The 15,872-nt window shown below is 38.9% G+C and overlaps 1 protein-coding gene across 6 annotated transcripts in view; it reads left to right on the top strand.

The window, feature by feature from the left end:
* EXO1 (exonuclease 1) overlaps positions 1-15,872 on the top strand; it is a 41,598-nt gene that overhangs the window by 6,404 nt on the left and 19,322 nt on the right. For all 6 annotated transcript variants that reach the window (XM_023632468.2, XM_023632467.2, XM_070255642.1 and 3 more), the window contains 5 exons: positions 1,184-1,307; positions 2,312-2,449; positions 3,649-3,861; positions 11,443-11,630; positions 12,337-12,433. In XM_023632468.2, coding sequence (XP_023488236.1) covers positions 1,184-1,307; positions 2,312-2,449; positions 3,649-3,861; positions 11,443-11,630; positions 12,337-12,433 — 760 coding nt within the window. The remainder of the gene's footprint in view (positions 1-1,183; positions 1,308-2,311; positions 2,450-3,648; positions 3,862-11,442; positions 11,631-12,336; positions 12,434-15,872) is intronic.

Below are 15,872 nucleotides of genomic sequence, written 5' to 3'. Positions count from 1 at the left end.
CATTCTAATACGAATAATATACGATTTACCAAACATACTTTTAATAAAAAGCCAATTCCAGGTTAGTTCTAGAAGGATTGGTGACAACCCTAAACCAGCGTGGCAAAGGGACTAGTCCAAACCATGTCCCGGTTCGGGGTCCCCCACCATGTTCTTAATTGTAGTCACAGATAGTTACTGATTTTCTCTTGTTAATCTCAAGACTGGCTAACCCAGGTTTCAGCCGTCTGTCTCTGTCCTGAGGGCTCTTTCTGTCTTACCTCTGTAGGTTCATTTGAAATCCTTTTCTGAAAGGCTCTTCATCTAAAAGTGGGACTAGGAAATTTGTGCATATACATGTATGCACATTTACTTAAAAAACTCATGAGTTCAGACTGATACTTCCACTTCAAATTCAGGACTACAGGGTTTTTACTTAACTCCTGCTGTATTGCATCTATATCTGCTTTCTTCTATAGTGAGAATCCTTGTTTTCCAAGGGTACAGGGCTTGGAAAAGTTAGAGCATCTTATAATTACTCATTTATTTTATCCCACATTATACTCACAATAGATTCAGAATAAAATAGTACCACTACCAATACCCTAGTGAAAACGGTTGAAATTTCCTTCTTTTGTATATGCACACACTCTCCCCATTTTAAAGTTAGTGGTACAACATTGTTAGAGCACGTAGCTATTGCTTTCTCCCTGGTTAATGCTTAGCCTGGATTCTGTAAGTTCCCATGTTTGATGGTTATTAGCTTGTCCTTATGTCAGTGTCTCTCTCTGGTGTCATTTTGCTTTCTCGGAAGTTTGCACTCTAGTAGATTCTCACAAACAGTTTTTCGCAAGCTCCTTGTATGTTGATGAAGTTGTACCCTTTATACTTGAAACTTAGCTTTGATGGTGTAAAAGCTTTGACTCACATTTTCTTAAGTGTCTTAGTTATTGCGCTTTCTGCTGACATAGGGCGTTGCTGTGGGAAAGTCTGATGATAAGCTTGCGTGTGTGTAGATTATAAACCACTTGTTCTTTTTGCCTAGAAGCCCAAGAGATCTGGGTTAGTATTCCGAGGACCTGCTATGTGCTTTCGAATGAGTCAGACTTTTTTTTATTCTAGGAAAATGTCTTGAATTATAGTTTTATTATAGTTTCTTGACTCAGCCTCTTAGTGTTTTTTTTTTTTTTTTTTCCTCTTGCAGAAGACGACAAGCCAATCTTCTTAAGGGAAAGCAGCTCCTTCGTGAGGGGAAAGTGTCAGAAGCCAGAGAATGTTTTACCCGCTCTGTCAATATCACGCACGCGATGGCCCACAGAGTAATTAAAGTAAGCCAGAGAGGAGGGAAAGCCAAGGCAGCCAATGGCCACGTTCATTTAAGCTCATCACAAGTTGTCCACACGGGAGAGCAAGAAAATGTGGGAAGAAAGTTGTTCTAGGCCTAACCTCCAGGAAGGGACAGGTGTCAGAGGAGAAAGGAGCAGTGTCTTTAATAGAGGAGAGGAGAGGAGACCAGTAGTGTTTAAGGGAGAAATCCTAAGGAAGAAGTGCAGCTCTCCTTTTCAGATGAGTCAGTTAGGTGGATAAACTCCATCACTTCGTACGCCGTGTTGCTCTGTAGAGATGGGAGGGGTAAGCTCCTGCAGGGTCGGTCTCGCCCCACTCATGCAGCACTCAGCACCTACCGTGACCTTCACTCTGGAGTGACGTCCGAGGTCTGCTGAACCCGCCTCATCCGCTCAGGAACTCCGGACACTTCTAGCCTGCTTAACCTGCCTCTGCTTAAAGCTTCTTTCCTCATCATCTCAAGTCTTAGTTTCGCCATGCCCACAGTCCCAGCCCTCACTTCTGCTTTTCTAGGCCTGTGTTCAAACTGCGTGGTAAACATGGGAAAATAAATATAGAGATCAGATTCTGTAATTTTATCAATGCCAGGTCAGATAGACTTTTCTAGTCTGACAAGAGAACCTATTATTTTTATGGGAAAAATACTTTTGGAGCATCACTATTCTTAAGATGGAAGCTATCTGTAATTTGAAATAATTCAGGTTTGTAGCTTGTAGGGCTTTTGTTTCTCCTTCTGAATGTACAGCAATATTTCTTTTCTCCAAATTTATAAATTTATTTTTTTTAAAAGATTTTTTAGTGGCTATGTGATTAGTTCAATATATCCTAGGACTAAAAGCAGAAAAAGTTACTTCAAAGGAAATGATTTCCAAAAGTAATATGAGCGTGTGCATGTTTTGGTTGGTAATGAAAGGAGTTTGAAACAGGAAGCTGTTTAGGGCTTTGCAGATGCTGTTCTGGGATTGACTGCAACCCTCTCACACAGGCTGCTAGGTCTCAGGGAGTGGATTGTCTCGTGGCTCCATACGAAGCGGACGCACAGTTGGCCTATCTTAACAAAGCTGGTATTGTCCAAGCAATCATTACAGAGGACTCTGACCTACTCGCTTTTGGCTGTAAAAAGGTACTTAAATACAACTGCTACATACTGCTTTTCTATATGGATGGAAATAGTGTAAATCAAGGAGCTAAATAAAGCCTTTTCGTCTCCAAGGATAATTATTTTATTTAATGCCTGCAATTAATATCTACTTACAGTGTTAATAATTATTTTATTTAAAATGAAAAGAAGGGTTTTGCTGCTTGACGTTTGCGTAATCTGGACGCTTTTTCATAGTAAGCCCTTAAGGTTAAAGACTTTTGTTGTTTTGTCTAAGTTTGTTAGTAGAATGTAGTCTTACTGTTTAATAATGGTAACTTATATGCTTTATATTTTTCAATTAGGTAAATTAATTTATCTACTGATGGGATTATGCATAAAACTTTAATGAAAAATTTTTTCATGGTACATTCAGGGAAATTAAGATACAAAATCATAAGATGATCTCAGTTTTGTTAATACCCATGTTATTTATATTATCTTTATTTCATAGATGACTAGAAGAATCTGTGTGAAAAGGTTAATACTGGGTAACAGTGATAGATGGGAGATTTTGGGCAACTTCTGTTTTCTTCTGAGTTTCTGTTTTCTCCATATTTTCTACAATGAACATGTGTTACTTTAGGAATAAGGGAAAGGTTACTTTAGGAATAAGGGAAAGGTTACTTTAAAATGTGAAAGTAGAAGGTAAGGAGAAAATGCTTTCTTTTTTAGGGGGGTAGAGGAAGATTGTCCCTGAGCTAACGTCTGTGCCAGTCTTCCTCTGTTTTGTATGTGGGTTGCCTCTACAACGTGGCTGATGAGTGGAGTAGGTCTGTGCCTGGGATCCAAACCTGCAAACCTGGGCTGCTGAAGTGGAGCACACAGAACTTTAACCACTCAGCCACGGGGCCAGCTCCTGAAAATGCTTGTTGTATGAATTCCTATTTGGTTGCCATGACAACCCTGTAATATAAGTACAAAGTAAAGAGATGCAGAAAGGGTGTTTTTTGTACCAGAATCAGGACCGTTGAGCCCTGGCATATGACCTTGTCTAGTCATAGCCTCTGCTTCAGTTTAATTTATTTGCACATTTCACAATACTCAAGTGGTCTGCCTGTGTCTCCTCTCTATCAGTGTTATGATGAAGAACAAAAAAGATTTCTTAGAAATATTGCAGTGGATTAGATGAGGAAAAATAAAAGTGGTGCTAATAGGTGTAACAATTTTCCTTCCTTTTGAAGGTGATTTTAAAAATGGACCACTTTGGAAATGGACTGGAAATTGATCAGGCTCGGCTAGGAATGTGCAGACAGCTTGGCGATGTGTTCACAGAGGAGAAGTTCCGTTACATGTGCATCCTTTCAGGCTGCGACTACCTGTCTTCGCTGCGTGGGATTGGACTGGCAAAGGCCTGCAAAGTGCTGAAACTAGCCAATAACCCAGATATTGTGAAGGTGAGAGTGATTTTACCAAGTGTCATGTTCAGTTTATGAAGCATTGCTTAAATAATAGATAAACCACTCAGAATATGGATTTTAAATATTTTGTCAATAGCCTATATCGTGTCATTGAAAGGAAAAATGACTAAAGCATTCAGACTTTGTTTTTGGCAAGTGATGAACCATGTTTTAAGAAGTTGACAGAAAAGTAGTAGTAATTTTTTTTCTTACTGAAGTAAAATCGGTATAGAATATTATATAAGTTTCACTTGTACATTATAATTCAACATCTATATCACCACGAGAAGTCTAGTTACCATGCATTACCCTACAATTGACCCCTTTCACCCACCCCCCAACATCATTTTCCTCTAGTCATCCAATCTGTTCTCTCTGAGTTTGTTTTTGTTTTTTGTTCATTTATTCTGTTTTTCTTTCTTTCTTAGATTCCACAAAAGTGAAATCATATAGTATTTGTCTTTCACTGTCTGACTTATGTCATGTAGCATGATGTCCTCATTACGAGTAGCATGCCATTGTGTGTGTGTATATCTGGCACACCTTCTTTATCCATTCATCCTTCAGTGGACACTTTGATTGTTTCCATATCTTGGCTATTGTAAATAATGCTGCAGTGAACATAGGGGTGCATATATCCTTTTGAATTAGTGTTTTTGTATTCTTCAGATAAATACCCAGAATTAGAATAGCTGGATTGTATGATAGTTCTGTTCTTAATTTTTTGAGAAATCTCCATACTGTTTTCCATAGTGGCTGCTCCAATTTGCACTCCCAACAGCAGTGTATGAGAGTTCCCTTTTCTCCACATCTCCAACATCTCTTATTTCTTGTCTTTATTGATAATAGCCATTCTAACAGGTGTGAAATGATACCTCATTGTGGTTTTGATTTGCATTTTCTTAATAATTAGTGATGTTGAACATCTTTTCATGTGTCTGTTGGCCATCCATATGTTTTCTTTGAGAAAATGTCTGTTCAGATCCTCAGCCCACTTTTTAATCAGATCGCTTGTTCTTTTGTTGTTGGGTTGTATGAGTTCTTTATATTTCCTGGATATTAACCCCTTGTCAGGTATGATTTGCAAATATTTTCTCCCATTGAGTAGTTTGCCTTTTGGTTTTGATGATGATTTCCTTCTCTGTGCAAAAGCTTTTTAGTTTGATGTAGTCCCATTTGTTTATTTTTTTCTTTTGTTTCCCTTACCTTTGGAGTCTTATCCACAAAAACATCACTAAGACTGATGTCAAGGAGCTTACCCCCTGTTTACCGCTAGGAATTTTATGGTTTTAGGTCTTAACATTCAAGTCTTTAATCCAGTTTGAGTTTAATTTTTATGTGTAGTGTAAGATAGTGGTCCAGTTTCGCTCTTTTGCATGTGGCTGTCCAGTTTTCCCAACACCGTTTATTATAGAGACTATTCTTTCTCCATTGTATGTTCTTGGTTCTTTTGTTGTAAATTAGTCGTCCATATATGTGTGGGTTTATTTCTGAGGCCTTAATTCTGTCCCATTGACCTCCATGTCTGTTTTTGTGCCAATACCATACTGTTTTGATTGCTAGAGCTTTGTAGTATAGTTTGAAATCAGGGAGCGTGTTACCTTCAACTTCGTTCTTCTTTCTCATGATTGCTTTGACTATTCAGAATCTTTTGCAGTTCCATATAAATTTTAGAATTATTTGTTTTAGTTTGTAAAAAATGCCATTGGAATTTTGATGGGGATTGCATTGAATCTGTAGATTGCTTTGGGTAGTATGCACATTTTAACAATATTAATTATTCCAATCTGTCAGCACCATATATCTTTCCATTTATTTGTGTTGTCTTCACTTTCTTTCTTTAGTGTCTTATAATTTTCAACGTAGAGGTCTTTCACCTCCTTGGTTAAATTTATTCCTAGTGTTTTATTCTTTTCATTGCAATTGTAAATTGGATTGCTTTCTTAATTTCTCTTTCTGATAGTTCATTATTAATGTATAGAAAACGACACAGATTTCTGTATATTGATTTTGTATCCTGCAATTTTATTGGATTCATTAATTCTAACAGTTTCTTGTGGTGCCTTTAGGGTTTTCTCTATAGTATATCGTCTGCGAATAGTGACAGTTTTACTTCTTTTCCAATTTGGATGCCTTTTATTTCTTTTTCTTGCCTGATAGCTGTGGCTAGTTCTTTCAATATTGTGTAGAATAAAAGTGGCAAGAGTGGGCATCCTTGTTTTGCTCCTAATCTTAGAGGAAAAGCTTTCAGCTTTTCACCATTCAGTATGATACTAGCTGTGGGTTTGTCATATATGGCCTTTATTATGTTGAGGTACGTTCCCTCTGTACCCACTTTGTCGAGAGTTTTTATCATAAATGAATGTTGAATTTTGTCAAATACTTTATTTTGCATCTTTTGAGATGATCATATGATTTTTATCCTTCATTTTGTTAGTGTGGTGTTTCACATTGATTTGTGGTTGTTGAACCATTCTTGTATCCCTGGAATAAATCCCACTTGATCATGGTGTGTGATCCTTTTAATGTATTGTTGAATTCTGTTTGCTAACGTTTTGTTGAGGATTTTTCCGTCTGTGTTCCTCAGGGTTGTTGGCATGTAATTTTCTTTTTTTGTGGTTCCCTTGGCTGGTTTTGGTATCAGGGTAATGCTGGCGCTATAAAATGAGTTTGGAAGTGTTCCCTGCTCTTCAACTTTTTGTAAGAGCTTGAGAAGGATAGGTATTACATTTTCTTTAAATATTTGGTGGAATTCACCAGTGAAGCTTGCTGGTCCTGGACCTTTGTTTGTTAGGAGGTTTTTTTTTGGAAGGAAGATCAGCCCTGAGCTAACATCTGCCGCCAATCCTCCTCTTTTTGCTGAGGAAGACTGGCCCTGAGCTAACATCCATGCCCATCTTCCTCTACTTTATATGTGGGATGCCTACCACAGCATGGCTTGATGAACAGTGCATAAGTCCACACCCAGGATCCAAACCAGTGAACCCCAGGCCACTGAAGCAGAATGTGTGAACTTAACCACTGTGCCGCTGACCCGTCCCCTTGTTGGAAGGTTTTTGATTACTGATGCAGGGTCCTTACTGGTATTAGTGTATTCAGATCTTCTGTTTCTTCATAATTCAGTCTTGGAGGATTGTGTGTTCCTAGGAGTTTATCCATTTCTTGTAGGTAGTACAATTTGTTGGCATATAATTATTCGTAGTAGTCGCTTATGATCCTTTTATTTCTGTGATATCAGGTGTAACTTCTCCTCTTTCATTTCTGATTTTCTTGTTTATTGAATTTATTGACACTTGTTTTGTGGCCTAACATGTTCTATCCTAGAGACTCTTCCATGTGTTCATGAGAAGAATGTGTGTTCTGCTGCTTTTGGATGGAATGTTCTATATATGTCTGTTAATTCCATCTGGTCTAGTGTGTTGTTTAAGATTGATGTTTCCCTATTGATTTTCCTTCCGGATGATCTATCACTGTAAGCTCAGTGTTGAAGTCCCCTACTGTTATTGTATTGCTTCCAATTTCTTCCTCTAGGTTCCTTAATATTTACTTTATATATTTTGGTACTTCTATATTGGGTGAACATATGTTTTTAAGTATTATATCTTCTTGCTGAATTGACCCCTTTATCATTCTTTAATGCCCTTCTTTGTCTTTTATTAGAGTAGTTGTTTTAAAATCTATTTTGTCTGATATAAGTATAGCTACTCCACCTTTCTTTTGGTTGCCATTTTCATAGAATATCTTTCTCCATCTCTTCATTTTCATTGTGTGTGTCCCTACTTCTGAAGTGAGTCTCTTCCAGCAAGGATATAGGTGGGTCTTATTTTTTATCCGTTCAGCTGTTCTGTGTCTTTTGATTGGAGAATTTAGTCCATCTACATCTAAAGTAATTATTGATGGATATGTACTATTGCCATTTTGTGAATTGTTTTCTGGTTATTTTCATAGTTCCTCTCTGTTCCTTTCTTCTTCTCATTCTTTCTTCCCTTATGGTTTGATGGCTTTCATTAGCGTTATGTTTGCATTCCTTTCTCGATTTTTGTGTGTGTCCTTACTATAAGTTTTTGGTTTTTGGTTACCATGAGGTTAACATATAACATCCGTGTATGTAATGATCTTTTTTAAGTTGATACCAACTTAAATTTGAACATATCCCAAAACTTTACATTTTGCTCTCCCTTCCGTGTTTTATATTTTCGGTGTCACCTTTTAAATGTTGTTTTACGCATCCCTTAGCTAATTATTGTAGGTTTAGTTAATTTTACTCCTTTTATTTTTTAATTTTCATACTTGCTTTGTAAGTAATAAATCCACTACATTTTCTATATATTTACCTTTTTTCAGTCATATATTTTCTTTTTACTATTTAGTACCCTTTCTTTTCAACTTAAAGAAGTCCCTTTAACATTTCTTGTAAGGCTGGTTTAGTGGTAATGAACCCCTTTAACTTTTGCTTATCTTAATCTCTCTCCTTCAGTTCTCGTTTTTTTTTTTTTTTTGAGGAAGATTAGCCCTGAGCTAACTACTTCTAATCCTCCTCTTTTTGCTGAGGAAGACTGGCCCTGAGCTAACATCCATGCACACCTTCCTCTGCTTTATATGTGGGATGCCTACTACAGCATGGCCAAGCGGTGCCATGTCCGCACCCGGGATCTGAACCGGCAGACCCTGGGCCACCGAAGTGGAACGCGCGAACTTAACTGCTGTGCCACCACGCTGGCCCCTCTCCTTCAGTTCTTAGTGATAACCTTGCCAGGTAGAGAATTGTTGGTTGGAAGTTTTTTCCTTTTAGCACTTTGAATACTATATCATGCCGCTTACTTCTGGGCTGAAAAATTTCTGCTGGGAAATATACTGATCGCCTTATCAGTTTCCCTTGTATGGAACCAGTTGTTTTTCTCTTGCTGCTTTCAAGATTCTCTCTTTAACTTTTGTCATTTTAATTAGAATGTGTCTTGGTCTGGGTCTCTTTCGGTTCATCTTATTTGGAACTCGGGGCTTCCTAAACCTGGATGTCTGTTTTCTTCTGCAGATGAGGGAAGTTTTCAGCCATTATTTCTTCAAGTAAGTTTTCTGGTCCTTTCTTTCTCTCTTCTTCTTCTGGGTCTCCTATAATGTGAGTGTTATTTTGCTAGATGTTGTCCCAGAGGTCCCTTAAGGTACTTTTACTTGTTTAAATTTTTTTCTTTTTGCTATTCTGACTGGGTGAGTCCCACTGCTTTGCCTTCCAGCTCACTGATCCATTCTGTTTCATCCAATCTTCCCTTGAGCCCCTGTACCGCGTTTTTCAGTTCAGTTCTTGTATTCTTGTAGCTCTGTAACTTCTACGTGGAACTTTTGTATGTTTTCTATCTCCTTTTTGAAGCTGTCACTATGTTCGTTCATTCTTCTCCCATGTTCAGTGAGCATTTTTATGACCATGCTTTGTACTCATTATCAGGTACATTGCTCATCTTCAATTCATTAATGTCTTTTTCTGAGGTTTTGTCTTGTTCTTTTGTTTGGAGCATATTCCTCTGTCTCCACACATTGCCTGACTCTGTGTTTCTTTCTATGTATTAGGAAAATCAACTCTCTGTCCCATTCCTGATGGAGTGGCCTTGTGTAGGAGATGTCATGTGGGCCCCAGAGGCCCAATCCCCCCCAGCAATCAGATCTAGGAGCTCAAGGAGTGTCCTCTGTGTGGGTTGCATGCACCTGTGGCTGCAGCTGGGCTGCAAGTGTAGCACAGAGGAGGCGGGGCTCTCAGTCGGGCTCCCACCAGCTCTGCAAGTTAAAAGGAGTGTACCAAAATGGTGGCTGCCAGCCCCAGTCGTAGCAAGGTGCCCACCAGTGTCTCCATCCCTGGAGAGAATCCCATCAGTTTCCTGCCTGTCCAGCAGGCGTTTTAAGAATAGTACGTGGGTCCATCCCTCCCATAGGGTTTAGGCGCTTTTCAAGTGGTGTTTTTGCACCAAGTCCTCGGGCGAGTGAGTCTGTATGCAAGCTCTTAAAGAGCAGGTTCTCCATTCCCTACAGTTCTTTGGTTTTCCCAGATGTAATCCCCATTGGTTTTCAAAGCCAGGCATTTTAGGGGCTCATCTCTCTAGGGCAGGATCTAAGAGTTGGCATGCCTCATGTGGAGCACAAACCCCACACTCCTCTGGGAAAAGTTCTGTGTTTTTGAGATCCCTCCCGATTGTAGATCACCCACCTGGAGTGGGTTGTTGTGTCTTGTCTTGTCTTGTTGTTTTGGTGAGCCTGTATCTCTGCCTCTTACTGTCTGTCTCAATGCTGTCCTTTGATCCTCTTGTGGAGGCTCTGTTCCTCCAGTTTTCAGATCTTTTTCAGAGGAAGTTATTCCATGTGTAGTTGTAGATTGTTGTTTTTGTGGGAGGAGGTGAGTTCAGGATCCTCCTACACTGCCATGTTGAACCCCTCTTTCAAAGCAGTAGTAATTTATAAAACGAAGACTAATATAAAGACTTAAGGGCAAAATATTCTAGGGTGGAGTTAGTGTTAAAATATACAGTCTTTTGATTTCTGTCCTATTTGCCAAATCAGAAAGTAAAACAAAAATTTAAATGCTTACTAATTCACTTAAAACAACAATAATAAATTCATTGTATGTTAACATATTTGTTATTATCATACATGCATTATTTTTGTGAAAAATAGCCATGTGTTCTAAAACAAATGAAAAGTATGAGAGAACTTGCACATTTATGTAAATCTCTTTAATGTGGCTTAGAAGAAGACAGCTGGACCCTCATATCTACTTCCTTGTACAGTCTGACGCAATGTCGTGTGTTGCGTATCCTCTGGAAAACTGAGACCCTGTACATCACTGCCCAATAATTTCTCTGATGTCTGTACCTTAAAAAAATAAGTATACATTAAAGAAGCGCATTTTTCCCCTTTGGATAGTTCTCTAAGCCCTTAGAGTTTGCAGAGCAGAGTTCTCATTTTCTGTTTGCAAGAGTCCACAGTGTGAGTCCTCTCAGGACTGAGGGTGGCGTAGTGGAATGGAAAGATCTCTAGATTGGGAGGTGGTGGCAGAGCTGGGGATCGAGCCACTTGCCCTAACCAGCCTGTGACTCAGAATCACATCATTTCTCTGGGTCTTCCCTTCCTCATCTGTGAGTTTGATATAAAATATTTAAAACCACTTACAGCTTTAATCATCCATGACTGTCAGAAGTTAGAAGATTGACTTCACTTAAAAATGTGATCTAGGAATATTTGGGTTTTTTTAATTCTCAGGTTTTGTGTGTTTTTTGCTTTCTAGATGAAAGGGACTTTGAGGGCGAAGGATGTATCTTAATGTTGTACCTAGGAATACAAGCTTGATCTGTAGCTGCATTTTTCATTCTTTGCATTAATAATAGAAAAACCAAAGAAAATACTGTTATAAAGACTTAGAATTTTAAGTGATTTCACATGGCTGTGTTTGCTGGTAGAGATTTTTAGTGTAGATAAAAGCAATTGATTTTTCTGCCCTTCATCCTTTTCTGATGTAAACCAGTTGGTCTTGGGGATATACATTCCCTATTCTTCTTTTGCAGATTAACTCGTAAATATTTTTACATCCATTATTAGGTTATCAAGAAAATGGGACATTATCTCAAGATGAATATAACAGTACCAGAAGATTACATTGAAGGATTTATTCGGGCCAATAATACCTTCCTTTATCAGCTGGTTTTTGATCCCATCAAAAGGAAACTCGTCCCTCTGAATGCCTATGAAGATGACATTGCTCCTGAAACATTAAGCTACGCTGGGCGGTATCCTTTCTGAACCAGAATGGTAGACTTTTGCAATTCTTCCATATTTTTATGGTGATCTTTTAGTGAGACATTCAGTAAAAAGCTTGCAAACTGTTTTTTACTATCTTTTTTATAGCAAAATCTGTGTTTTGTTCATTTTAATTATAATGCTAATTTTCATTATAATGCTAGTGAAAATTTGGAGCAGCTTTTTGTTTGTAATCCTGAGGCTCATCTGTTATAACTTCTGATTACTTTGACTTGACAGAAACGTGTACCGAGTCAGTCACTTCAGGTACATATTCCAAAGGTGACACTTACGAGAACCCCTTGTGGCAAGCCAGCTCCATTTATTAGGAGGAGCATTCTGGGCATGCGAGTACACCAGTCGAAGATGCCCTTCCCATGGCTGCTGGCCATGTGTACCAGGTGATGCAGAGCCCTGGGTCACTTAGTGATGGCCAGGACTTTCCATTTCCCTTGAAAGGGGTGAGTGATGACCTGAGGCTTTGCTTCAGAAACACCAACTCCTGCAGTGACAAGCAGAGACTAGTAAACTGTGCCTGCAGTTTCGATAACGCAAATGTAGAAAGGAAGTGGGATCCGTTAAAGTCATAGACCTGAAGATTTTCCGTGATGATAGAGAACACTTTTCTATCTCATTACAGTAACATTTGTTTGGTTGTTAATAAAAAAGCATTTTTCCTTAATCTTACCAACCTAGGTATGTTGATGATTCTGTAGCTCTTCAAATAGCACTTGGAAATAAAGATATAAATACTTTTGAACAGATTGATGACTACAATCCAGACACTGCTACGGTAACATTTTAACGACTTTCTTTCAAAAGAGCACATTTTAGTTATGTCTCAGGAACCGTGACTAAAGACATAGCTTTATTTAGTAAACATCTTTTAAGCCTTTCTGTATCCAGGCACTATGCAGAGTGTAGATTGAAAACAACTTGATTCTAGAGAAATTATATCTCTTAGAATGTAGGTAGGTGTATGGGTTAATTTCCTCAAATTAAAAAGTGACCACATTATATATTATCACACCTTTAGACTTGAACATTTCATTTGAATATACCAAGTGTTTGTTGCCTTTTTTCTCATCTCACCCCATTCAGCCTCTGGCATTTGGCGTTGTTGAAGACCCAAACCTAGCAACAATACCCTTGGGAGTAAAAGCTGTTTTTTCACTCATTCACCATTTAGCAAATACTCCTAGAACACCCTGCTGTGGGTCTTTGAGCTCTTTCACGTTTTCCTCTCCTTTTTCCCAGTTGCATATCCCTCATGGCACTCTCCCACCGTGCTCTTGTTTCTGTTCATACTTTCATTCACACTCTTATCTTTTGTGTTATTTATTCTTTACATAAGTTCTTATGACTGATTACCTCATTTATGCAGACAGCTCATACATCTTTCACCCAGTCTCAAGTCTGTGCCCCAACCACATAATTCTAAATGTCTCTTGGATCGCTGCACAGCTGATTTCGTCTAACACTAAATCCATCCACAGTCAAAAGCAGACTCTTCATTCCTTATCAACTTTTCTTAATAACATTTCCTGTTTTTCTTTTTAGCACTTATTACTGTATAAATTATGTCTCTATTATTTTCTGATTCTTCCCGATAGAATGTAATCATAAAGGCAGGATTTTATGATCTTCACTGCTATGTTATGTTTACCATGTTTATTTGTTGAATGAATGAATGTCAGTTACATGATATCTTTCATTCTCTCAGACTAGAAAACTTAGAAATAAATTTTGGCTTCTCTTTCATTGCTAAGTCCTTTTGCTTCTTTTAGTTGTCTTTCTGGCTGATCGTTTCTTCTCTCTCATTAGCTTCTAGTCTGATCCAGGTCTTTTTACTCATTAATTCAGTCCTTTACTGTCCATTTATTAAGCACTGTAACAAACAGATTAGCTAGTGTTCTGGAATATAAAGAAAAATAAAATATAATCCTTGGTCATAAGGTACTCATTGCGTAGGGGAAGGAGATTATATATATAGAAATGTTGTAAGTGCTATAATAGAGATGTATTCTAGTCTCCATGGAAACAAAGGGCATGCACCTAATTCCACCTAAGGAGAGAATGCTTCATAATAATAATAGCAAATGTGTACTGAGCATTTTCTATGTTCTAAGTGCTATTCTGAGCACCTTACACATAGTAACTCATTTACTCTTCAACAAGCCTCTAAGGGCAGTACTATTATTCCCATTCCACAGATGAGGAAACAGTTAGAGAGAGGTTAGCTAACTTGCCCAGGTCACGTGTTTAATAAGCAGGGGAGCTGTGATGCCAAGCCAGGCTCTCTACTCTCCTTGTAGAAAAACTGATGTGTGTCTGGGTTTGCAAAGATTAGTGGGGAATTTCAAGACAGATGAGTGATTCCAGGCTGAAGAAATGGCATGTATGGAAGGGGGTAACACGTTAACAGAACTCTAAGTAGTTTCTTATGACCAGACCAAGAATGTCTCAGTGTTCACCAGGTAGAGGAACCAGAGTGCCTTAGGACAGAAAAAGGTGAACCTGGAGAGCATGGCCACTGACAAACCAGTGACCAGTGTACACTGAAAAGAAATCGTTATTGTCGGTTGAAATAAACCCAGCCTACCAAGAGAGCACACATCCGTAATGACACTAACCAAGAACTTCATGTTCATCAACTCAAATTACATAAACCTGGCACTCAAGTTGCTATTTCCTCTTTACTGTTTTCTCTGTTTCTAGAGCTTCTATTGACGTTGGATTTCTTCATCTTCAAATTTATTTTTTTTTTTTGAGGAAGATTAGCCCTGAGCTAACTACTGCCAGTCCTCCTCTTTTTGCTGAGGAAGCCTGGCCCTGAGCTAACATCGTGCCCATCTTCCTCTGTTTTATATGTGGGACGCCTACCACAGCTTGGCGTGCCAAGCGGTGCCATGTCCGCATCTGGGATCCGAACCGGCGAACCCTGGGCTGCCAAGAAGCGGAACATGCGCACTTAACCGCTGCGCCACCGGGCCGGCCCCTTCATCTTCAAATTTTGAACCTTTTCTATTTCAGTCCTGTCTTTGTCTTTTGTTCTCTCTGTGAAAATATTTTTTTAATTTTGTCTCTCAACTTTGCACTATCCACTGTGGTAGCCACTAGCCACATGTGGCTATTTAAATTAATTAACATGAAATAAATTTAAATTTTAGTTCTTCAGTTGCATTGGCCACCTTTCAAGTGCTTAGCAGCTACCATGTTGGACAGCACGGAACATTTCTAGCATTGCAGAAAATTCTGTTGAATTTTTAATTTCTGTTATCATTTTCATTTCTAAGGGCTCTTCTTTAATTGTACTTTTTTAAAGATTTTGTTTCATAGATGTAATCTCTTATATCTCTCTCAGAATATTAATTATAATTTCTTGAACATTTTCTTTGTTCTGTGTTTTTTTATGTTTTGGCCTTTTCTCTTCTGTGGCGAAGTCTTTCTTCTCATGTCTGGAGCTCGTTGTCCAGTTGTTCCTCCTGGGAGAGGCACCAAGAAGTGCTGGAAGTGTGTGAGTGAGGGGCTGACAGCCTTGGGCTTTGCTCCCAGGGGTCTGTTGGTGACAAGCTGGCTTTGTTTTGTGAATTCCCCATGTGGCTGTGTGCATTTTGAGAGCAGGATGGGGTGAGTGAGTGGGGCAGGCCAGGGAGGGGAGGCAGCTTCCCGCCATTCTGTGTTTAGTCTTTCATTTGACCTCTGTGTTTAGGGACGTGGACCTTCCCAGCTTCTCAAGTGTGTGCTGTTTCTGTGTTACTGTTTCTGGGTTTATTTCAAGTGTCCAGTTGCTCTGCTTCTGAAGGCAGGTGGGTGTGAATTGACTGTATGGTCAGGTTGAAGATGAGGGCCAGGGGTCAAATCATCCTTTTGTCGGCCCTCCCCATGTTTATGGCCTCCATGGTACCTGGTGCCTTAAATCCCTGAGCCTTTCTCCAGGTTTCTGTATTTGGAATTGGCTTCTCATTGGTATTGTCTTCTGCAGAGCCTTGGGTTTGATCTCTCTTCTGCCAAGTTCCTTCATTCCTTCTGTCTATACTGTTGTCTTCACGGTGGTTTGGAAGTTACACACATGTCCTAATTTTATTGCAGATGGAGATGGTGTTTCTTTCTTGCTCTTCTTGTTTTGGAGGATGACTACTGAAAGAAGGGACTGAAGTGTTTGCTATCTTCTCTGCACATTTGAATTATTGGTATTATAATTTCATCAGGAATGATTCTTAAGTTTTTCC

The sequence above is a fragment of the Equus caballus genome, chromosome 30, assembly GCF_041296265.1.
Source record: "Equus caballus isolate H_3958 breed thoroughbred chromosome 30, TB-T2T, whole genome shotgun sequence".
In the NCBI taxonomy this organism is placed as follows: domain Eukaryota; kingdom Metazoa; phylum Chordata; class Mammalia; order Perissodactyla; family Equidae; genus Equus; species Equus caballus.
Note: the sequence above shows the minus strand (reverse complement) of the source record. Positions and strands in the feature narration are given on the sequence as shown.